Source organism: Dermacentor albipictus, unplaced genomic scaffold (genome assembly GCF_038994185.2).
Source record: "Dermacentor albipictus isolate Rhodes 1998 colony unplaced genomic scaffold, USDA_Dalb.pri_finalv2 scaffold_11, whole genome shotgun sequence".
Lineage (NCBI taxonomy): Eukaryota > Metazoa > Arthropoda > Arachnida > Ixodida > Ixodidae > Dermacentor > Dermacentor albipictus.
Genome location: NW_027225565.1, coordinates 12,725,395 through 12,749,560, shown reverse-complemented (window position 1 = coordinate 12,749,560; position 24,166 = coordinate 12,725,395). Strand labels below are relative to the sequence as shown.

Genomic DNA, 24,166 nt, shown 5'->3' with positions numbered 1-24,166 from the left:
GGCACCACCAAAAAAGCGAGACCAACGGGAGCTACAATGTACAGTCGAACCCCGCTACAACGAACGTCGCTTCAACGAAATTTTCGCTTCAACGAAATATTTCCAATTCCCCGTCAGCTCGCTATACAAAGTAATGGAACAAATTTCTCATCACAACGAACCATTTTTGGGGCGCGTTTCCGCTTCAACGAAATTTTTGCTATGCGAAGCTCGATTTAAAAATATATCTTACAATAAAACAAGCATATCGCCGCCCATCTATGTACTTCCATAGGCCCACGCTGCTTTGTTTCGCTAAACATTCGCTGGACCAAACTAATCCACTCACTGAAACGCACATGATCACCGCCATAGCTTGGTGTTGATGACTATCGGGCTGGCTGCCTTGCGACAAGGCGCGGGGGCAAGCTCCCGTTTTCTTCCAATCCAATTCAGAGCCGCAACCAATCCGTTGCCAAAGGACGCAGCAGCCTGGCAACAGCAGCGCGTTTGCCCTAGTTTTTTTCACTCGTGCTTGTGCTGCTAGTGCGCTGTAATGAATGCGAGCATGGCGACTTCATCTAGAAAGCGGAAGTTCCTCTCGCTTGAAGAGAAGGCACGGATTATCAGCGCGGCATCCAGTGGCAGGAAAAAGGGAGATGTTGCAGCGGACTTCGGCATCTCACAGAGCACGCTGTCAACGATCTTGAAGTCGAAAGACGCGATAGCGCAAGCTCTTTCTTCGGGGACATCCGCGAAGCGGAAAAAGCTGACGCAAGCGGCTCATGAGGACCTTGAGAAGGCTCTGTACACGTGGTTCCTCGACGTGCGCGCAAAGAAGATGCCGGTCAGCGGAAACATGTTGCAGCAAAAGGCACTTGGCTATGCCTGTATGCTGGGCATCAATGATTTCAAAGCCAGCTCAGGGTGGCTGACCCGTTTTAAGGCCAGGCATGAAATCGTCGCTAAAGTGCTGTGTGGGGAGTCGGCCTCATCAGACGCCGACGCTGCATCTGCTTGGGCATCAGCTACTGTGCCGGAATTAATGGAGAAATATGCCACATCAGACATATACAATGCCGATGAAACGGGACTTTTCTTCGAGCTCCTCCCCTCCAAGACGCTTCACATGAAGGGCCAGCCATGCAGCGGAGGGAAGCATAGCAAAAAGCGTGTGACTGTGCTCCTGTGCTGCAACATGGACGGGTCTGACAAGCGCTGCCCACTGGTGATAGGCAAAAGTGCGAAGCCGCGGTGCTTCAAAGGTGGCAAGAGCCTGCCCGTCAAATATGTTGCCAATAAGAAGTCTTGGATGACACGGGCCGTTTTCAAAGAGTGGCTAACCGCTTTCGACCGTGACATGACGGCAAAGAAACGTAAGGTTTGTTTGCTCATCGACAATTGCTCAGCGCATAACGTTGAAGACGTTCAGCTTCAAAGCGTGGAAGTAAGATTCTTCCCGCCGAATTGCACGGCTTTAATCCAGCCGCTGGATCAAGGTATCATCAATAGCGTTAAAAGCGCTTATCGACAGCGACTGATTCAGCGGCTGGTGTTAAACATCGACACCGGTCGGGCAATCGAAGTGGATTTGTACATGGCTGTACAGATGGTCTCAGCAGCGTGGACGGCAACCAGTCGCAGTACAGTCGAACCCGGCTATATCGAACTCGCAAAAAAACGCCTATCAGTTCGATATAGAGCATAATTCGATATAAGCCTGCTAAATAATTGGATGCCATAAAAGCACATACCATTTATGAAATCACTTTATTGATGAAACTAGCTTCGTTTCGCACGAAATAGACCTGCATTTTCTTCTGCTTGGGCAATTTCGCTGCGTGCGAGGCACGCACTTCCCCACGTTGTCTAAGGAGTCGGAGCAGCTGAGGCCGCAACATTCCGCCTTCGCGCAGAAGCACCGGACTAGTGCGAGCGCACCAATCGCTTCGGAGGATGTGGGCCAAAGACGGTCGTTGCTTTCCTCGTTGTGCCCATTTTCACTTGTGCTCGGCACGATGCCGGCAATGTAGTCTTTGTTTCCGGGCTCTCCTGTGGTCGCAACACCATCATTTGCGCTCACAAACTCGTCCACCGTTGATTTGTCAACAGCTTCCGGAAATTCTGACACCTCGCTCCAAACTTCGGCAACGACAACGGCTTCATCGCATTAATCAGAATTTACAGTCATCACCGAGCACGCGGAAGTCGGTACGGCTTAAGCAATTTCGGATGAACCACTCGTACACGGCCGCGCGTACGCGTTGGGCGCCACAGGCACCGGGTCGTGAGTTCAGCCGCTTTAGCCCTAATCTCCCCCTTATTCTTCAAGATCGTGCTGAGAGTGCTCCTCGAAATCTTGCACGCTGCGGGGACATCCGACTTGTCACCGCGTTCGACCCGGTTTATTATTTCGAGCTTCACGATGAAAGGCGAATTCTGCCGCCTCATCACGCCAACACTGCGGGAGAACGCGCACACAATGAATCAGATAAGCAGCGAGACAACTAGCACTTTCGCCACCTTGCACGACGAGGGCACAAGAGCCTCTGATTGGCTGTCGGAGCAAGCGCTGCGGGCGGACGGGCCAGGATCATTTTTTTGTAGGGTGGTGTCGGCGGCTCCGAGGTAGCGCAGTCACGTAGGGAGAGCGGTTGGATGGAGCCGCGCCGCCGGGTTTCCCTTCACCGCGAGGGAAAGCCAACTTCCGGGGGCACTTTTCGCCGTTTGACGTTCGATATATAGGGAGTCGCTACTAGTTTTGTTCGATGTATGCGTAATTTTTGCTATATATACTCATTGTAACTATACCGTGTCCAGAAATTGTTCGATATATGGAATAATTCGATGTAAACGGGTTCGATATAGTCGGGTTCGACTGTATCATCTACAACTGTTTTGTGCACGCCGGCTTTCACTCCGATGCTCAACTGGCAGCGAACTCCACGTCGGACGAGGAAGGCTGCAGTACAATTGCTCCACCCTCCACAGAGGCCAATGCGGCATGGGCAGCCCTTCAGGACTCCGGAGATGTGCCGGCCGATGTTCACATCGGCGACTACATCGCTGTTGACAGTGAAGTGCTAGCTCACGAGGAGCTGAGTGACGAAGCTATAATTGAGGGCGTTCGCCACAACGACGCATCATCGGATGATGACAGCGACGCGGAGGACTTAGCGCCACCACCTGCAATAAAAGTGATGGATGCTTTTGATGTGATCCGCAGATTTTTCGGTGCTCACGATGACGACGTCGCGATGCAACTGTTCACCGAGTGCGAAAGCCGCGCCACTGCACTCGTGGCAAAAAAAAAGAAGCAGAAGAAGCTGACCGACTTCTTTGGAAATAAATGATGTTTTGGGACTATGTGGTCCAACCTGACAGTGTTTTTGGCCTGTTTTCGCCTCAACGAAATTTCGCTTTAACGAAATTTTTCGCGCGCCCCGTCAGTTTCGTTGTAGCGAGGTTCAACTGTAGTTACAAATTTATGTATGCTCTATGGCCCTACCCGTAGCTTTTCACTATCCCGCGTGTTTGTTCGCTTTTCGGAAGGGTTTTTCAACATTTTTGAGAGTTTTACAGTGCACACAACACTCATGGGGGATTCGTTGATGGAAGCGCCGTTGTTGCATTCGCGGCGGCACCCTCAGAACGGCGGCGCTTGCAAGGAGTATGGGTAGTATCGGTAGACACAGCTCGCGAGCCTCTCTTTCTGTATATATAGTTTGAGGAAAGGCATTGGTTTGACGCATTCCACTTGACTGCCAGCTATGTGCTACTTCTATGCTTCCTCAGTCGCCATGAGTGCTCCAGGTCCACTAATCATTCGGCACACGTTCACAACAGCGCTCAAGAGGGCTGCCATCCTTTATGCCGAAGAAACAAATCACTGCGCAGCGGGCCACATGTTCAATGTTTCTGAACGGGTGGTGCGAGAGTGGAGACTGCAGTGAACCGAAACTTTCATTTGTGACGGCAAGTGGGGAATTTCCCACGTGCCGAAGTCTGGACGCTTTCCGGAGCTGTAGGCTAAGCTTGAAGCGTACGTCGCTGAAATGCGTGATCAGTCCCTGCCAGTGAAGTGCGACATGGTCATGAAACAAGCCTGGATTTTCGCCTTTTAAGGACCTGCTCTGCCGTGTGTACGAGTGATTAGCGGCAGAAGACCGAAAAATTACGCCAACCGAACCTGTCTAAAGAGCCTCCCTGACGGCTGCGTGTGGTTGGGTGCATTCGGCGTGGGCTGCTGTTCCGCAAGATGCGGTCGTTTGCCATCGACGCGCTGTGGGACCGTAGCAACGATGACAATGGCAGCACTAGTGAAGACGAGTAGTCTAATGACCATGTCAACTGCTAATAAATTTTCGTTATCGAATGCGCCCTCGGGTATGCTCTCCTTTTTTTTTTCTGTCACGCAATATTGGGGGTCGACTTACATTCGAGTCTACTTACAATCGTGTAAATACAGTACGTAGTAAACAGTAGTACTGATTAACCGAAATAGCATGAGGTCCCCTACTTACCTGTCAAAGACTGAACTCAGCGAGAGTGCGATGAAAGGGGAAAAAGATACGCAGTATTTATTCACTTTGCGGGACAAAAGTGTTTTTGTTTCATGCAGCTGGCTCACAGCTTCAGTAAGTTTGAGGCCACTGTCGTTGCTGCCAGGCCACGACAGTGGCCTCAAACTTACTGAAGCTGCGAGTCGGCTTTTCAGCCAGCCCCCTTTTCTCAGCAAACACTCGCATGGCAAATTCCTCGTTCACATTGCATGTTCTCCGGGCACGCGGGCGGTAGCGCTGCAGAAGTCGTGGGGCGCCTTTTTCATTGCAAGTTGCTGTTTGAGTAGCGACGATTGCATTCATTAAGCTGACGTAACACGCAGCTTCTGCCACTGCCAGGCCTGAATCACCTGTGCTGTCACTTTCTTTCTCGCTCTCACCACTGTCGCCAGGCGACCCTTCAGCAACCACAAAGGCAACGATGGCGCGAACCTCGTAGCCGACATCTCTTCCCAATCGCAGCAGCACTGCCAAGGAACTGCTTCGCATTCTGAATGCCACACACAGTGGTCAAGAGTAGATCACTGCCGCGTGCCAGAGCCAACTTCATGTTATGTTCGATAGAATGAACAATGTCTAATTTTTCGTCTATGCTGAGCACCCGGCAACTTTTTTATCCGAGCTTCGGCATGACTCAAGTCCTTGTATGCACGATGCCACAACGCCCTTTTGGCTCTCTGGCACGGCACCGAAATTATGTTGATGTGGCTTCACATGCAAACGCACAGGGTGCTTGGAGGCCAATGTTCTGATCTCTGAGGCACGTTTTCTGCCAGGCCGCCCGATGGAGACAACGCACCACCGTGTTTGCGCGACGAAAAGTGGAAACACTACGTGTTAACCGATACGTATGCAATAAGTTGGTACGGTTTATGCGGATACGAAACACATTATATACAATGGCCACTGAGTCAGGGATTTGATTTTACTACTTTTCAAACTAAACTACTGTTCAAGCGGGTACGGTTTAACGAGGTTTTACTGTATAGCAGTCCGCCACGGCAGCATCACCGCAATACTCGCCCAACCATATCATGTAAAAATGCCGGCGCGCACTCTCTTTATTATTCCAGTATCGGCAAATCTCCTGGGTCATCGCATGCCGCATTCACAGCTATCACCTCCATGGCTATTGCGATGAGCATCTTCACCTATGTTTTACAGCGCGTGAGGCATAGCGCCATTGGTAGCGTACTGCATGCTTTTAGCAGGTGATAATACAAATCTGGAATTCTTCCCTGCTGCAGGCGACACAATGTGAGCGTCACATTTCAGTTCGGTGGCATCAGGCATCACCAACCAACTCAAGTTTGTTTCAGTTTCCCATCGCTGTCTTAGAACACCATGCAATAAGACAATAAAACGTGTCTCCAGCCGCCGAAACACCACCAGCTTGACGCGTCTCATGCACAACGATTCTCCTTACGTAAATGTCAACTACAGCTGAGTGTCGAATTTTTTAGTCACTTCAGATGGTATGTTTTTCGGTTAGTACAATTTTTCTCACATATATTTATTTGACAATTCTAACAGCGCAAACACATGCAACCATAAAGGAACGAGGACAACACACAGGCCCTTGTGTCTCGTCCTAGTTCCTTTGTGGTCGCATGTGTTTGCACTGTGCGCATTTTCAAATCAAGTATGCACCAACTCACCCACAAAAATGTTTTAATGAGGTACCTTTTCTTGCATTGTTTTCCAAAACGTATTAACAAGGTTCTACTGTATACCAACAGCATAGCTTGCTATATCAGAAGAGTCACTCCCAATAAGGTTGCGCGACTCGTATTTCAGTTTCCTGCTTTTGTGCCCAAACGGCAGCAGAATTATGCCACAGGTTATGTCCCACGCTTGAGATTGAGGTCCTTCTTCTGCCCGAAAAGCCACAAAGGCCATCGCGCTGTTTTTTATCTTTCAGTACCATATGCCTCCTGCAACTAACCTCAGCTGGTCCAGTCAGAGGCGTTTAGAGAACTTTCAAGGCAGCAGTTACGACTAGTTCAGTTTTACTTGTTCCAATGGCCGAATCTTAAAGGCTAAACCCCATGAGCGCGATTTTGTGCGTGACAGCTACGAGCGACGGATCGGGCCGTCGCTTGAACCGATCGCTCGGTCTTCTCGCGTGATCGCTTGGTTCTGCAAATCTAGAATTCATCGCTCGTTGCCCGGAAGTGCTATGAGCGACTAGCCAATAGTAAGCAGCAGGAACAGGATGTACATTAGTGACGTACGACCGGTTTGCGCACATGCGCACTTCTCAGTATACAAACGGAACGAGGAAACTACCAAATCTTGATATGTAAACAATAAACCTCTTGCAACACCTTCAGAAATACTTTATGTTGCTTTGCACAGCCAAACAAATCAACTTAAATAATTATAGCAAGTGCCACTCCAGGTTTGGCGCTATCTCGATCCCCTAATACTGGCAACACTGGAGAGCTGTCGCGCGAAAAATCACTTGCATGGGGTTTATACTTTACTCTTGCTATGGGACTTAAAAATTGCCATTTCTGCCACCTGCAGTAGCTCAGTGGCTACGGTGTTGCACTTCTGAGCACAAGGTTGCACATTCGATCCTTGCCACAGTGACTGCAATCCAATGGGAGCAGAATGGAAACAAGATGCCTGTGTACCATGCATTCTTTGGACGCGCATTAAAAACTGAAGTTCGTCAAAATTAATTTGTAGCTTTCCATTGTGGCATTACTCAATTATGAAGTTGGAGGACATTAAATACCACAATAGCAATTTCTGAAACAGTGCCAAATTTCTAGCTTTCCATTTTCCCCTTCGCATACATTAAACACAGGGCAGGCAGAAATTGCTACCACTTCAGTATGGTGCGCTCCACCCCTCCTTCACAATCCAAAAAGCAACCCTTGAAGTCAGCCATGCTCACCCCATCTGCAATGTCCTCCGTGGTAGGTTCAGCAGGGTCATAGAGGTCATCATTCTGAGTGTCAGTGGTGTCCTCATTCTCTGCAGGACCCTCTTCAGATGCACCTGCCTTCTTAGGCCGATCCTGATCTGCCTTTCGGCTGCCATCACGCCCCTGTGCAGCTCTTTTCGGGGCAGGAGATCGAGAACGGTCGCTGGGACCAGGGCGTTTACGGTCTCCACGATTGTATGCACCTTGGCGGTTTCCATAACGGTCGTTGAATCCCTGACGTGGCCTGTAGCGGTCCGGCTGCACAACCCAGTACTGCAGTAACTACTTTTGCCCAACAGAGATCAAAGGTCTGTCACAAATTTGGTCCAACCATGGTACCACCAAAAACAATATGCTTTAAATGGGCCATGCCATGGTTGTTCAACTTATCTGTTCGTCATTGCAAAAGCAGAGGGCTGATATTGTCACACAAACAAAAAACTATGCTCTTGATACACATTTTGATCAGAAATCCCAATTCGAAATTTTGCAACCTCTTAAGCTCTTCCCAGTGACAGCTACCGCCATTTTGTCGTCAGGAAGTGCGGTGCCACTGCTCTATAATCTGCTCCGGCATCTGTGTGTTATGCCAAACTCTCCTTGCTCAGAACCTGGCACCAAACAGTGCAGCAAAGGCACCTCCTGTTACATAGTGCCTGCAATTCTTTCACTCGCACAATAACAGCACAAACCAGGGAACACTGGTCGAAACTAGCTCAGGCTGACCACCGAGACAGCACACATCTACCACGCAGAACACATTTAATGGCACCATCGGTGTTCAACTGCTATATAAAAGATTAAAGTACAAATTTTATATGGTGCTAAATGGAAATGTAGCCAGTTTGCTGTGGGACATGTACAGTTAATATGCAATGCATAATTCAAGCTCAAGCCTTTTGTCTTATGGCCCCCTTAATCTTAAAAAATTAAATTATGGGGTTTTACGTGCAAAACCACAATTTGATTGTGGTTTTACGTGCAAAACCACAATTTGATTGTGAGGCATGCCGTTAGTGGGGGACTCCAGAAATTTGGACCACCTGAGGTGCTTTAACGTACACCTAAATCTAACTACACCGGTGTTTTGGCATTTCGCCCCCATCGAAATGCGGCTGCCGTGGCCGGGATTCAATCCCACGACCTCGTGCTTAGCAGCCCAACACCATAGCCACCAAGCAACCACGACGGGTCCCCTAAATCTTGTGCACGTGATGCTGCAACAAAAGCAAATTTAGCTACTGAACTTAGAAGTACTGCAAAACCATATAATTTCACGGCCCCAATTGCTTGCTAATCAAGGACTTTGGTCATAATCATATCTACTTCGCTACTGTGCCATATGGCTCACTTGGGCAACCAAGCCTCACTCGAGTGCATTTTTTTCTACAATTTTTACATTGGTATGCTGATACAATCACAACACAAATGAAGCAGGGCAAAGATGACAAGGTGCCTCTAGCAGCCCCACTGATGAAGCTGCTGCCCACCACCTGGCTCATCTAAGTACGTCACTCCCTCTCTGCAAGGCTGGACATCCCATGTATAGCACAGTGCAAGTTTGCGCAGCCAAGTAAATCAAATGTGCCCTATTTTAGAGAGTAGTTCCAGTAGAACTAGCTCGCAAAATCTTAGTTTTTAGCATAGCATCCTTACTTCTTGCCGTTATATTCTGTGACATTTTTCAATAGCAAAATTCTTGTAAAGAAAGGACGCACGAAACTAGAGGGCTTTATAGTACCTAAATTTTGATGCTCCAGGAGGTTTATGTCGACGGAAGAACAAACAAGCAATCTACAACATTCTTTTGGTGGTACAAAAAAAAAAAGTTAGCCATATAGTGGCAAGCAGAGAATTCCTCACTGACTGAAAACTGCTTCTGATGGCAAATGAATGAGCTGCTTCACACAAATTGAGGATTCTCCACACACATTGAGGATTCTCCACATACTGTCTGGCCTCACTCCAAGTTTTTCAAATATCCAGTTACCACTCAAAAAAACATGTAGTCCTAGAAGAGGGTCCACCATCTTTGATCACAGCATCTGTGCAAACAAGTAACAAGCACAGTGGAGCCCATTCTTAGCCACAGCAGTAGCTTCCCGTTTCAGTGGATGAAAGACATTTGAAACTAAGCAGCACCAAAGTGATGGGCACTCAAATGTGCGCTGCACTGACAGCAGATCATCTCTGGTGACTTGTTTTTTTTTTTTTTCAGAAACAATTCGCAGGATGCTCTACTTCTACCCAGTCCCACAAGTGCAAAGCTTTTATGGTTTTCATCGACATGCGGCACTTTAGAGGTGCGCTTTTACAAAACAAACATTCAAAGGCAAAGCCTTATAAGAATGCCTGAAGAACAATGCACATGCTAGAGAGAGCTGCAAGCAGTCATGAGCCTTCATGCTCATTGTGTCTGGATCCCACGCTGCACCTTCAGCTCTTGACGTCCCTCTTGCGATTCACGCCGGTCGCTGAACATCAGTGCAGAATATGACAAAAAAAGGGGCCAGCCACTCCAAGGGCTGCCCAACCAATCATTTCCCGAGGACATCTCAAGTCAAGAGAGGCGTCACAGAGCGCAGCATGAGGCCTGCCTTACAGCCGCGAGCGCGTTCTGGCCTCCTCCTGGCCGAACTGCTCATTCCAAATAGCAACCAAAGCATGAGGGACGTCCACAGGCCCATGCTGCTTCTTTTCCGGACATAAAAAACAATTTCACACAACGGGCACAAACAAGGGCATACCAAAATCAAGGGAAAAAAACAGACATGACGGGCCAGTGCCAGCTGTGAAGTCTGCTCTCACCTGGTCATAGTTACGTCTAAAGTTCGAACGAGAGGAAACGTTGCCTCCAAACCTCATGTCGGGAGCCATGCTCCCGCCCATAAAGGGGAGGTTATGCTGCGCCCACATGGGGCCACAATTCATCATTGGATTGAACTGTTGCTGGCAGAGACCAAACGGTGGCATTCCATTCTGCCAGGGGCTATCAGGAGCGTATCTTCTCGACATGATACTGCAAGCAGAAGTGTGGTCCGACGCCAAGGGCTGCACGAGGCTGGACTCTCGAGGGAAAGAAAGAGAACAGACATTTTATGTCGGCTTAGCAGGATGCTCTGAAAACGCTTTAAACATGTTGTTTTGCAAACGAATGATGCAAGCAATCCCTTAAAACTCATTTGCATGACGCGGCCAGCTCAATTTCAGCCATTCCAAAGCTGTCCAAGCAGGCAGCCACGGCGAAAAAAAAAGCAGTAAGAAGTAATTAAACAAAGCTTGCAAAACACATTTCGTCGGATGCTTCCACTCAAATCACTACAGCCGCTGAAGTGAAGCCCGCAATGACGAGTGTACCGCTTACAAATTTCTCGCACGCGACGCGCTCTACATTACGGCAAGAATGATTCAAGTAGCGTTAATTTCTTGGTTCGGCCAGGGAACGCGCGTCACAGCCACAGCATTGGCAGTTAAAAACGCTGTTAAAATCATCAAGTAATGAGCGCGCGTAACAAGAAAGCATGGCTGACTGAACGGCCGGTTCGAATGCTGTACGGCAGGCCACGTCTCACCGAGTGCTGGCCAGCGATGACTGATCACTGCAGCCGCTGAAGTGGTAGCTCCTGTCGACGATATCTTACATGTACCGCTTATCACTTGTAGAACTTTATGGCCACTACGAATGCACACCCGATTTTAACTCCCGCCGTTACGACCACAGAATAGCTGTTCTTTTTCGTTGCTCTGCATTCGCAGTTGTACATGCTACCGGCTTCACAGCAATTTTCTCCAAGGTAGCATTACTATAGCTACTAATGAAATCGTTAAAGTTAGCTCAGCCCTGGTAGAAATTGATTAACAGAAAAATGGGCATTCATTTTTTTTCCCCTTAGGCCTAACGTACGTACTACATCTCGAGCACGTAGGTTTTGGTGCACCAGTACAATACTGCTGCTGCACCAAATCCTAGGCCGAATGAAGCCATAGTCGATTTGCATGTCAATAATAATAAAGACACTGAACTCATCAGGAATGTTCCTACCAGTTGAACTCCAACGCAACGAGGCGCAGAACCACAACGACCGGCAACTGCACACTGCACCAATCGAACCTAAACACAATGGAGCAATACCGGGCCCCGAACCACGACCTACTGAACTCCAGACCTGCACAGATCTCCCTCCTCAAGCACGACTGGTCTAGTTCACCCTTCCTGCCGCTAGGGAAACAATGTACGAGCAGCGTGGTGCTAGTTATAACCTGTTCGCTCTCGTCTGCTTCTGCGATCTGTTCAGCGCTCGTCTTGCCATTTCGACAGGCACAAAGCGCTTGTATGGTCGGTAAATGAATAAATTCACAAATATACGAAAAAAAACATATTTGCGAATGCTTTGCGTTTGAACAGTGAAACTAGAAGAGGAAGAGCAGTGCAAGAAATGTAAACAACTAGCATTCATAAGATAATCTAGCTTTATTTAGTTAATTACAGATCGCCTAATGTCGTAGATGACATTAGGATTTACTGCTGTGTGCCGTAGTGAAAGGTAGATGATCTGGAAAAAGTATAGTAAAAGTATTCACGAGTGTGTCCTCCGCCCGATATGTGCAATATATAGTATAGGTTGATCGATTCTGTTTCAAGAGAATTAAGGGGAGCACATCTTGTTTTTAATGTCGTTGGATGTCTAGCTCAGTAGAAAGCTTGCACAAAATTAAGCGATCCCAGGGCTTTAAAACGTGCTGCACTGCAGGCCTTAAATCGGGTCACGAAACTCTTTTCAAACTGTAAAGCTAGCTTTTCTGCGTGGTACGGCGGCAGCATAACGGTGGTGCTTAAGATACGTGCGCAGTGAAGCTGTGTGCGTAATTCACTTTTTGAACTCACGACGCATTCACGGACAACTTTTAAGACTTAAAATGAGTGGTAATCGTTCTGTCGTCGACATTACGGTGGTTTCAAGTTTCTAAAGAGCGCAGAAGCGAATTTTACAACGTGTACAATGAAACTGTTGTGTACGTTGCGAACTCTATACACAATGGGATTTATAATAATCTGCTTGAAAAAGGCAATAGGAGCGGCTATTTAACGCTATTCTAGAGAGCAGCGGACTACGCTCCGACATTTTTTAGGTTCGGGCAGTCAACTTTTTGGAGCCAAGTGACCGATCACAGCCGTGTGACATCACTGTCACTGTGTTAGAAAAAATCATGAACTAGACAAGCAGTTCGTCACAACACAACAGCCGCAGTACTAATTACAACGCCGCACCAGTCGGATGGATGGATGGATGTTATGAGCGTCCCCTTTGGAACGGGGCGGTGGCTTGCGCCACCAAGCTCTTGCTACTATGCTGCCTAATATCCTACCTAGGTTAACCCATGAGAACAAAAAAACACACTATGAACTACCACGTCCAAATTTTCTGATACCCTATTGCGAACTGTGCTTTTGTACGTCTCCGTCCTTTGTCGTTTCCCTACTTTTCTTCCACCAATCCTCCAATCGCCTCTTACTGATGTCTATTGCGGACCTGTTTGCTTTTCCACTGCTCCCGCTGAACCCAAGGGCTTCAAGGAGGCCAGTGGTGCCTAAATCGACCGCTGGATAGATGTCTTCACATTCTAATAAAATATGCTCCGTCGTTTCCCTAGCTTTACCGCAGCAAGCACATGCTTCTTCTTCCTTCTTATATCTCGCTTTATACGTGCGTGTTCTAAGGCATCCCGATCTCGCTTCGAAAAGTAATGAGCTTCCCTTTGAGTTATCATAAATGGTTTCTTTCCTAATTTCGTTTTTTCCCCTTAAGTAGTTACTCATGGCAGGTTTCTTTTCCATTGCCGCCACCCATGAGATTAATTCAGCCTCTCTGACTTTCCGCTTGACCTTCTTTGTTGCTGTGTTGCCCACCCCACAGGCCGCATACTTGCTGGTAAGCTTCCTAGTTCTTTTCCTCCACTGTGAATCAATGTTTTGCCTGTACAGATACCTGAACACTCTCCCAGCCCATTTACTTTCCTCCATATTCCTCAGCCGTTCTTCATACTCAATTTTACTGCGAGCTTCCCTCACTTCAAAACTAGTCCAGCCCATATCCCCTTGCACAGCTTCATTTGTAGTCTTCCCGTGAGCGCCCAATGCGAGGCGACCCACTGACCTTTGGTTCCCGTCGAGTCCTGATTGTACCCCTGATTTAAAGCAAACAACCGCATTTGCAAAAGTAAGTCCTGGAACCATTACCCCTTTCCACATACCTCGGAGGACCTCGTACCTATTGTATCCCCATAGCGCTCTGTGCTTCATTATGGCTGCATTTCTCTTCCCCTTGACTGTTATGGTTTTTTCCTGTGTTTCCATATATCCGTTGCCTTCGTTTATCCATATACCAAGGTATTTATATTCTGTTACCCGAGGTATTTCTTGGCCCTGTATCTCCACTGTCTGTTCACTGTTTTCATTGAATACAATAACACCTGATTTTCTAACACTAAATTTCAAACCTAAATTGTTGCCTTCCTGTCCACAAATATTAGCCAGACGTTGCAAATCACTTTGGTTGTTTGCGAGCAACACAATGTCGTCTGCATAAAATAAACCTGGGAGTTGCTGCTCTATTACTGTACCTGCCTGTTTGTATGAGAGATTAAACCCGATATTACTTCCTTCTAGCGCCCTCTCCATCCTCACCATGTACATCATAAACAGCAGCGGGGATAAAGGGCACCCCTGCCTCAGTCCCTTGTTGATATGAACTTTCTCCGCGCTCCTCATCCCTTCCCATTCAACGCAAACAGTATTTTCTAGGTAAATCTCTCTCAAAAGCTGTATACAATCGTTACCTAAGCCTTCCCCTTCCAGAATATCCCACAAAATGCTGCGGTCTACGTTGTCGTATGCTCCTGTAATGTCCAAAAAGGCCACATACAACGGTCTGCTTTCTGCTTTTGAGTCAACAGGTTATAAAAGCGACACCAATGGCCAATGGTTGAACGAAAGTGGGCGCAAGTGGCTGCCAATCTGTGCAAGTCTGGAGTTCCAGTAGGTCGTGCCCCGAACATTCTCAAGTTCAATGAATGGCCACAGAGGGCGAAAAGATCGACCACGCGGCGCCGCTAAAGAAACGGGCATAACTAAAGAGGTTCCCACGTGAGCACATTATCTCCCGCTAGAGGCACTGTAGTAAGTGCAATTTAAACCTACAAACTTTCTTCAACAATAAACAAACCGTTATTATTAGATGTCAAAAAGTACACAATTATCATTCCTAATTTTACATTGTATTTTTTATCACCAACTTTGTTGTTTTTGCCATTTTAAACGCAAAATAGGGTGCAGCATCATCGACCGTCCATGTGACCTCTGGTCTGGATTTAAAATTTTTCGGTTAGCACAACGTCAAATGGTTTCCACAAGGTCGATTCAAATAGGTCGCGAAGCTTCGGGCGAAAAGCGGTTCAGTAGAGATTGTCACCGACATCAGCGTGGGGGGTTATGGGGGGAGAGGTTCTCCGCAGAGAAGCGTATCCCCGCAGGCCGGCTGTACCCGGTTTAGAGGCAAACCGGATGTGACGTGAGCCAGTGTCGTACTCCCTGCCCCCAGATAGGTACTTGTACGCCTAGGGAAAGACGCTGCTAGGTGCTGCTGCTAAATCCCTGTGGTTTCTGCCGGCTCACGTAGGTTCGTTCGCGTGGTCTTGAGTCTTGTTACGCCTCGCTGGATCGTGTTCAGTCATGCCGTCCTTGCGCGGCGTCATTGTCGGCGAGTCAGGTTAAATTCTTTAATAGGTCGCGCCTGCGCCTAATTGAGTCTATTAAAGACTGCACATTCAGTTTTGCTGGCTACAATTCAGTGTGGCTGGCGTGGGCTGTCTCCACGATGCGCTTCGAGCGTGTCGATTTCGCCGTTCTTTATGTTGGCGGAAATGACCGTGAAAGCAACATGGATCTACAAGAAATATGCAACAACATCAAGGTAAGTCTACTGAAATCACAAAATTTGAAACAATAAGCGCTAATAGTTGTTTTCTTTTAAATTTTAGGCCTTGATTGTTCAGCGAGACGGCGCCCGTCGTGCTGGTTTTCAAGGTGCTCTCTCGCTGGCTAGAAGATGCTGATGCGGAACAGAAAATGCAAAAACGTCGCTTGCTCAACCGCAAATTGACGGCTACGCTGAAGCGCATGCCGTGTCTGCGGAATTTGAACCCCGAGGTATGGACCCCTTTTTTCCAGTGGCATGCCGTTACGTACCGTCAGGAACACGCTTGGCTTATTTCTGACTCGGTAAACAAATCTTTCACTTTTTCTCGCTGCTCGCTGCTGAAGAAATGCGGACCGTTTGTCGTAGTTGTCTCCATTACAGGGTGGCATTACTGTGGTGAACAAAGCAAGTGTTGCCGTACACACTGTGCGCACTTCACCCTTTGTTCGGCGGTCGGAAAATATTGGTCCCACTATTCAGGGCAACTCTCGCAACTCTTCGCTACTCTGTAGCGGTGAAGTGTAATTTCTACGATTGAACCTTCCTGTGTATACATGTTTCTGAATCACGTTAAGCACATTTTTTTCGTCAATTTTTGTCAAACACGCGATAGAGCGGTTGCGCAGATTGTTTACTTCCCTTTCTACAATGTTTGGTTTATTCTGTCGCCGTCCTTCAAACCACCACAGCGGCAAATGGACTCTTTTGATCGAAATTCCGCGTTTTCATAATAGCTGAATTTTGGTGCGGTTAGGTGTCTAAATTTCTCGTGCCCACAGCTACCAAAACAGGTGATCAAATTATTAGCATCGCGAATCGCATTCCTACATATGCAAGCTGCTACATATTTTTGATTGATTGAATAACTTTAATGAGCGGTTCTTAAAACGAAACCCTCTTTGCCTCCTCCTTGCTCAGTGGGTGGTGGCTGCTGCAGTCCTGCCAATATTGGTCACTGTGTATGGCACTGGATATGTGCTGCTTGGCATGTGTCCAAATGGAAACTTGGATTACCTGTTAAGTGCAGCTCAACATGTACCACTGGGTAGACACGTAGAACAAGAGGCAAGAAATTAAGTATACAACAGGAAATTTAAGAATTCAGCCACAGAGAAGTCGGAAAGTCAGCATCGAAAGCAACCGAGTATGGACAAAAATGAACTAAACGAGACCAGGACATGCATTGTGTGCAGAGTTATAAAAGTGAACGAGTGGTTGCATTTTACTGAACATTACAAAGGCTTCACTTATAACCGATTTTCACATATGCATGGAATCTGCTAACTTTTCTGTGCAAAACTCTACCGGAAAGAATATATTGCATCCATCGGTGTTAATATATTTCCTAGCATATTTTCTCTTTTTCAGCCAACATACACATCCCCGTTAAATCAAATAGATCACTGTAGATGGCTGCCACAAGCATATTACAAGAACTGTGAATTGGAAGCTGTTAGCTACCTGTGGCACGAAGTCATGCAAGGGTACATGTAGTCTTTGTGTGCACATTGACTTCATGTTTTACTCATTTGACTGGCTCCTATTGCACTCCGGCTGAATAGCAATAACACACAGGCCACTTTACGCTTGAGCTACTCGAAAGCCTGCGAAAGCTGCAGGTACATTCATAAAAGTTCATAAGTACATGGCATTAGTGAAAAAAATTAAAACCTTTTCTGGTACAGCCGTGCGTTGTCGGAAGTGTCTCAATGCATTGCAGTGATTAAACAGGCACATATTGGCTGTACCACTTGGATTTCAGTGTGCACGCGTTGGCTGGATAAAAAATTCTACCATATTTTAACTCCAAACATTTGCTCACGGGTGGAAAGCGCTGTTTCTGTTGTAAATAGATGTGGCTTGCACACAAGGTATGCTGCATGAACAGAAGGTGCTGCAGCCACATAACCTGACCTTTGATCTTCATTATGCTCACAGATTGAAGGGATGGAACTAAGTGCGTGTCTTTGAAATGCTTGATTTCAGCCAGTTAAATTTGCCAACACGGGGGATTCAAACCACTGGTGTCCATCTGCTGTTGGGCTGGATTCTCAATTTAGTGAGAATACTAACTACTGTGTTCATTGGTGCTGACAGATATCAAGTCAGTTGTAGCTCGGCATTTACTGTATTCCGTTTGTCACCAAAATGCTAGAGAACCACTCCAGATCCTTCGATGTCAGCATCCTCATAATCAGTGGGCACCCCATAAGAAAAATAGGTCAATTTTGGATGGTATCCTTGCAAGTGTGAGACGGCTAGGCCACAGAAACTCTCGTTTCTGATTTGTGCACTATTCAGCCACGTTAAAATGTGAGGAGCCTAGACATCTAAAACACGAGGAGTAAGCAAATTGAATGTAGCTTACCAAGCAAAACAGTGGAAGCGTAAGCTGTTGATTTTTTACTCTAAAGGCACGTTCCCACTGAAGACGGAGCGGCTAAACCGGGCAAAGCTCTTGGCCAGGCGGATAAAAGCAGGCGTTAAACGAGGCAGCAAGCCCAATCGCCCGCGGACCACTTTTTTTCCTGCCTGCCAGAGCTGTCCGCTTTGCTGCAGCCAATTGGAACACCAGACTACGCTGGCGTGTGCGCGATAAGGATGGACGACCGGTGCCACGAGACGGCGACAAGTGCACCACAAAAACGTAAGATACTCCACTCCGCCTCGGCGGTGCGGGCAGCCAGGCAAGCTGTCCAGTATACAGGGTGTTTCAGCTAACTTGTGCCGAGGCTTTAAAAGAGAAAGACCGAAAGAAACTAGGCCTGCAGTACTCAAATGCAATCAATTCAGTAAACTACCCTTTTGAGCAACTTTAGTACTTACGGCTCATTGCGAGACATCTGCTTTATTTTTTTTAGACAAAAGAAAGTGCACAAAATCGAAAAAAAGTACCATGCAACTATGCACTTTTTAGCAGTGATGAAAAATGCGGCATGCAGACAGGATATAAAAAGTATGCAGTTCCGACACACTGTGAAAATTATGTAAGCAGCTTTCTTTGCTGCTTCTGTTCGTTGATGGCATTTGGCAGTGATGTGTTAAATGTTACCTTGCATGCACCACTTGTGTTTGTAGTACACAGAGCTCACAGGCAGACGTGCGCTCCGATGCTCAAGGTGGTGTTGTGCACCATCCATATCCTGTGAGAGTAGTGGCACTATCATTCCCTCACATGGCGCATCGCATGGCGGGTGAGGTAGAGAAATCCGTTTATTGAATCCTTAGGAGAAATAGTTGCTGCCACGTCCTGTGCCCGACAGAGCAGTGCCTGCTGGCCACCCAGGCTTCTGTCACGCAGCATGGCCTCCCAGTGTTGCACTGTAGGGACATTGAAGTTTTGATGCTGGACCACCACTTGCATACTGTTGTTTTGACGGCGTGGTGCTGTATTGCAGTTTTGCATCTGCACATCCTGTGTCAGTTGTTGGCATGGACACACTTGCCGTGTTTATTTTTTCAGAAATAGCATAAACATGCCATACCACACCTTGAACTATCATTATATTTTTAGCTTGCCCACAACTGTCACCATGTCTAGTTGTAGTGTTTTTCTTTAAAGAGACTCCATACGTAAGATGCTTTCTGATGGCATCTTTACCTTCTCGTGTGATCATTCAGCGAGCACAAAGTACTGCAGCTTCTGCAATGCTTTTGTCTATTCCTTCCAGGCACACTACTCTCAACGTATCATTAGCGCTGAAATAAAATACCACCTGTTGCTCAAAGCAGCTTCAATATAGATTCTAATCGGAATAGGCAGACTTGTGGCAGTATACAACTTTCTATAGCCATAAAAGGCAAGCTAGCATAGTGGGGCATCTCAATGCTCGTGAAAGCATTCAACTGCATGTATCTCCAAATAACTAAGCTCAAGCAGACACTGTCAAAATCTGTGCTTGTCACGGTGAGTTGGTGCGGGAACTTGAAGGTGTCGCTTTTCCTTCATTTTTGTGTCTCATGTTTTTGCTAAGGCTCTTGCCACAGCAAAGTTGCTCTTTGTGGTATTTTAGAAGGGTAATTTACTAATCACCTAGGCGACGTCATTTCCTACATTTGGTTGCACCGTGTGCATCAGTGCAATAAAATGGGTCAAACGGCTTAATACGAGATGTTGCCAGGTCTTTATGGCACGACACTTGTGGATAACATTTTGGTGTGGCTTGGGCGAGACCGACAGAGAGAAATTTACACATACGAGCACAAAGGCCAGGCACTGTTCCCTTGTGGCCTGCACAACCACTAGAATAGCAGCTAGTCTTATCAATTCATACTGAGTATCACAAAGTGGAACATAGCAAGAACTGTAGCTTGGTTGAGACAAGGCACTTACAGCTGCAGCTGAAACATGTGGTGTGGTCAACATGTACAAGGGTACAATACTCTTCACCCTTTTTGTATTTAAGACATTTTAAACTTTGCCCACAATTTGATTACAGCTTTCCAGAGTTCCTTGGAAAATCCTCCCATGCACCTGCCATGTACATTGCCCCCCCCTCCTCGATGTGGCATACAAGATGGCAGCAGCAGCTGTGGAACAGTTGAAGAGGCGAAGAAAGGTCCACATAATAGGTTGTATGTAAATAAAACTGATCGAACACAACCGATTCGGCTTCCACTTTTGTCAAGACAATTGTCAGCAAACAAATGGAGTAATTTCAGTAGGGCGATACTAATAGTGCATAGAAATTCTTGGAAGCCTTGTCAGCTTTCTTGCTGTTAACAGGCTGTGTTGGTGAGGTGGTTTAGGTAGGGAATGCCAATTCATGAGGGATGGTCATGGTGCCATGTTCAATGTATGTGCAGCATCAATCAGTTCTCTAGACCGAGTGCACTAATGTCATGGCAGGCCAGCACTTCGTCGCATGATATATTTTCAAACCTCACATGCTTTCTTTGGGGCTCTGAGAAAATTAATGAAGCATGAAACTAAAATCGGCATGTTGCAGTTTTCAATACAACCATCACTGCATTTGTCCATTCTTGAAACAAATTTTATTGTACCAAATGCATACAGAATTGTGGAATATCCGAAGTACATTTTGCTTGTTTTGGTCAAGCAGCTGGCAGAACAAAACCGCAAAGTTCCAAAGCAGGAAGGTAACACTTCTTTTGAAGTACACAATGAGTGCAAAACTTGCCGCCAATTAAAAAAAGAAGGGAGCTGCTACACACTATTTCTTGGTTCTTTGACCATTTATTTTTTCTTTTGTGGCTGATGTTTAAAAATCCTTGCTATAGCAAATGCAAAGACATCAAAAATCAACGCACGACAGATATTGGTACTATGGTGTAAAGTAATGAAGATACAATTTTGCATGCACATTATTTCGTCTGAAATAGAGGGATATAGCACAAACGTTGCTCTTCAATCCCAATAAAATATAAGGAACTCGTGGGCTACAAGAGGGCTACGGATGATTGTTGAGGGCCTCGGATTCTGTAATGTGCAGCTATACTTAAGTACACAAGCATTTTTGGAATCTGCCTCTACCTGGGTGCAGCTTTGTGACCTGGAATGAAAAGCCATCGAGATCGAGCTGCTGCAGTGACGACATCACAGTAAAAGGTAATAGCGAAAAATTAAAACAATAATATGGCCATGCAACTTGCAACAAATCAGATAGGTCACCTGAAGCTTCTATTTCCAATTTTTCTGGTGTTGCATAGAAGGGCAAAAATCTTGAAAAGTGATAGTGTACGACTTTCATGCATAAACAATTGTGCATATCTACTTTTTTTTAACCATGCAGATATTTAGCAAAAAGTTTTGAGCACGGAGAGCCCGGCGTTTTTGCAAAGGAGTTTCTAGGTGAGGTGGACACACTATGCTGCTAATAATGCGAGTTTCAGAAAATTAATTTTGAAAAATTCAGTCACTTTTTTATTAGTAACTTGGCGGCAGCCTTCTAAATGGCATATTTGGAGGCTGTCGCATGTGAACGCACACCCTTTCTTTTTCTAAATCTCGAAAATTGCACTTATTTTGAGATATTCATTATCGCGCTCAATTGAGTACAATCAAAACTTGGTGCATCCTCCTCCACATCAGGCGGCAGTGCCCTGTCAAGAAGTGTGGGACAAAGCTTAAATGATAGCCTGATATGGCACACTGATGCACATGCTTGCCAGGCAAAGTGTGTCGTATCAGCAGCTACAATGACTGGCCAAGATGTTTCCATCTGATGAGATAGCGGGACCTTCTTTTCTGCACTCCCAGCACACTCAGTTCCAATATTGCCTCGATTTACCAGTGAAATTCAATGATGAATATCTTGAACTAGGTGCAACTTTCAAGATTTGTAAGAAATGAGAGTGCATTAGAGGAATTCCTCTGCAAGAATGCCACATTTTCCGCGCTCATAACTTGAAAACAAGAAAATCTGTATGGTAATAAAAGGCACCCTATACGTATACAGTGTGCATTGGAGCATTTCATGCAACCAATATTCAAGCACCTTCTGTCTACAAAGAATTCATAAAGCAAATTTATGCATTAATACTGGAATCAGTTACGAGCACTGGAAATGCAAACACTTATGAACCCTTGTCACATGCCAGGCATTGTGTTGCTGCTCTCTGCGTAGGGCCTATGAATAAAAACCACCTTCAACATCGCACAGTAAGCTACTAATTGCTATGTGTAGGAAGACTTACAGTTCTTCAAATGCAATTATGACCTAGACATTCTAAAGCTTTTCTAATAATGTACTTTTAGTGAACAAGTCCCCAAAACTTGGAACAACTCTGAAGCTATAATGCCATTATTATCTGAAAGATGCACTACATTTATTAACGCAGTAAGGAAACATTCATAATCAACAATGCCACCATAGACATGAGTCATATAATATTGCACTGCGTGCAGCAAGGATAGCACAATCTCGCACAAAAGATTAGTCTCTCCTGCAGCCTTTCAGGCCCCCTTTATTATGTCTCGCTTATGATGCCGTAACATAGTACGAAACCATGATGACGTAATTTATGATCGTGAGTTACTCTTGAAAGAAAGCTTGTGCACACATGCATATTCCTGCATTGTAACTCTGGAGTGCACTTACAGTAAGGACACTGTGAAAAGAAGAAAAATAAGGCCAACAGCAAGAACCAGGCAGCGCAGTGCTATTTGCACCTTCTCGGCTGTTGTCGGTTTAAGTCACCTTTGCTGCAGCAGAGTCGTGTTATGCGGCGAAGCATATTTATCATCATGCAGTGAAGCATATCTGAAGTTAAAGGAGACACTGTCACGGGGCCCCTGCGGGTGCTTATGGTTACCCGACACTAGCTGAAGTACCTATACTGTGACCTCTTCATGCATTTGGACAACACCAATCGCCATGTGAAAACCTCTGTGTTCACTGCTAATCTCGCCAAGAGCCTAAATTGTTCCAAACTACAAATTTCACCAAGTGGCAAACTTGGCAATGATACTGGAACCTCATTCTAAAGTACTTTAATACTACCAGGATGCTTCAATGTCAAACTGGATTAACAACCTGGGATGAAATTGCGCCAGCTTCTAACTTTCTGAATGTTTGCTTCACCTCCTACATCAGTGAGTAGGCAGTGTTCAATTGGCGCTCCCGCTTCACCAAGCAGACGACCGCTGACGAAAGCAAAGTGAAGGCGAATAATGAGAGCGCAAGCAAACATTCAGAATGCGAGATCTCGCCCTTGGATTTAGAGAAAGGAAGGGTAATTTCATCACCAAGGAACCGAAGTATGCATTCAACAACAAAAGCTTCTGAACGGGCCACTTCCACATCAGCACTGTGGAAAGACTGATGAGCTTATCAACCAGCAGAAATTTTCACTCGTGGCAGAAATTTTCACTACCACAATCGCAGGTTCAAAGATATTTGCATGATGACATTTTGGTCCAAAAAGAAGATCCGTTTGAGCGATGGTGTAAGCGTGGTGCCCACTGTTGGCTCGGCTTGCGAAGAGCGACCTGCTGATACCAGACACTTGAGCAGCTCTTTTTGATGTCTGAATCGGTGGTGACATGCACTAGGCGTCACTGCTCTTCGAACATGTTGAGCTGTTGCCCTTGCTTCATGAAACATTAAGTAACTACAATTATGACATTGTCAAACAAAAGTGTTGTATTAGAGAATTTTGTTAACCACGAAGCATAATATCCCTGTACATTATTTGCTATGCAGTCTATGTAGTATAACTATTTTGCACCTCTGGTTGGTGAAAAGAAATGGATTTTTGCAATACCAATAGTATTCATATTCGAAAAATATTCGCTTCGCACTTAGGTTTCATTATTCGAATTAGCTTTAAAATTAAAAAATTGATATTTCCACACCCATAGTTTTTACTCAAATACCTGGAGCATAAGTCATTTGAGGACGTAACTTCAGGAATAGCAACAGTATGCCACCAAAGAGTCAACACAGTTCAAATTTTTTTTACATTCTTTTACAATTGTTTCCTAATGTACATTCATTAAAACCATCTTAAGCCTCAATAATTGACTAAACTAAGCTTTGATAACAGCTGCATGCTTGGAACAAACGGTGCATGTTCCAGCCACTCTAGGGTAGCAGTTTAGGGTAAAAAATATCTGTTACTTAGGAATGCCACTTGGTGACCTTGTGCAGAGAAACCCCAGCTGGACTTTGCCATCTGAAGCTGCTGCGCACAATGGCTAATCACTGGCTTCTTTGGTCTTCTCGATGGCATCTACTTGCTTGAGAAGCTTG

At 46.0% G+C, this 24,166-nt stretch overlaps 1 protein-coding gene and 1 long non-coding RNA gene across 5 annotated transcripts in view; one reads left to right on the top strand and one right to left on the bottom strand.

Moving 5' to 3' along the window:
* Positions 1-11,680, bottom strand: part of LOC135914971 (zinc finger protein on ecdysone puffs-like) — a 113,633-nt gene extending 101,953 nt beyond the window's left edge. The window contains exons 1-3 of the mRNA XM_065447913.1: positions 11,519-11,680; positions 10,285-10,495; positions 7,447-7,734 (exon numbers count right to left, since the gene is read on the bottom strand). Coding sequence (XP_065303985.1) covers positions 7,447-7,734; positions 10,285-10,491 — 495 coding nt within the window. The 5' untranslated portion in view covers positions 10,492-10,495; positions 11,519-11,680. The remainder of the gene's footprint in view (positions 1-7,446; positions 7,735-10,284; positions 10,496-11,518) is intronic.
* A 3,474-nt stretch (positions 11,681-15,154) lies between these two features.
* On the top strand, positions 15,155-20,047 carry LOC135914973 (uncharacterized). Of its 4 annotated transcripts, none has more exons than XR_011509304.1 (4): positions 15,155-15,446; positions 15,514-15,682; positions 18,012-18,099; positions 19,892-20,047. It is a non-coding gene; the product is annotated as an uncharacterized lncRNA (long non-coding RNA). The 4 variants fall into 4 exon arrangements; XR_011509303.1 differs by having other exon boundaries at positions 17,992-18,099; XR_011509305.1 differs by lacking the exons at positions 18,012-18,099; positions 19,892-20,047 and adding an exon at positions 17,867-18,004 and having other exon boundaries at positions 15,157-15,446.
* Positions 20,048-24,166: the final 4,119 nt, after the last annotated feature.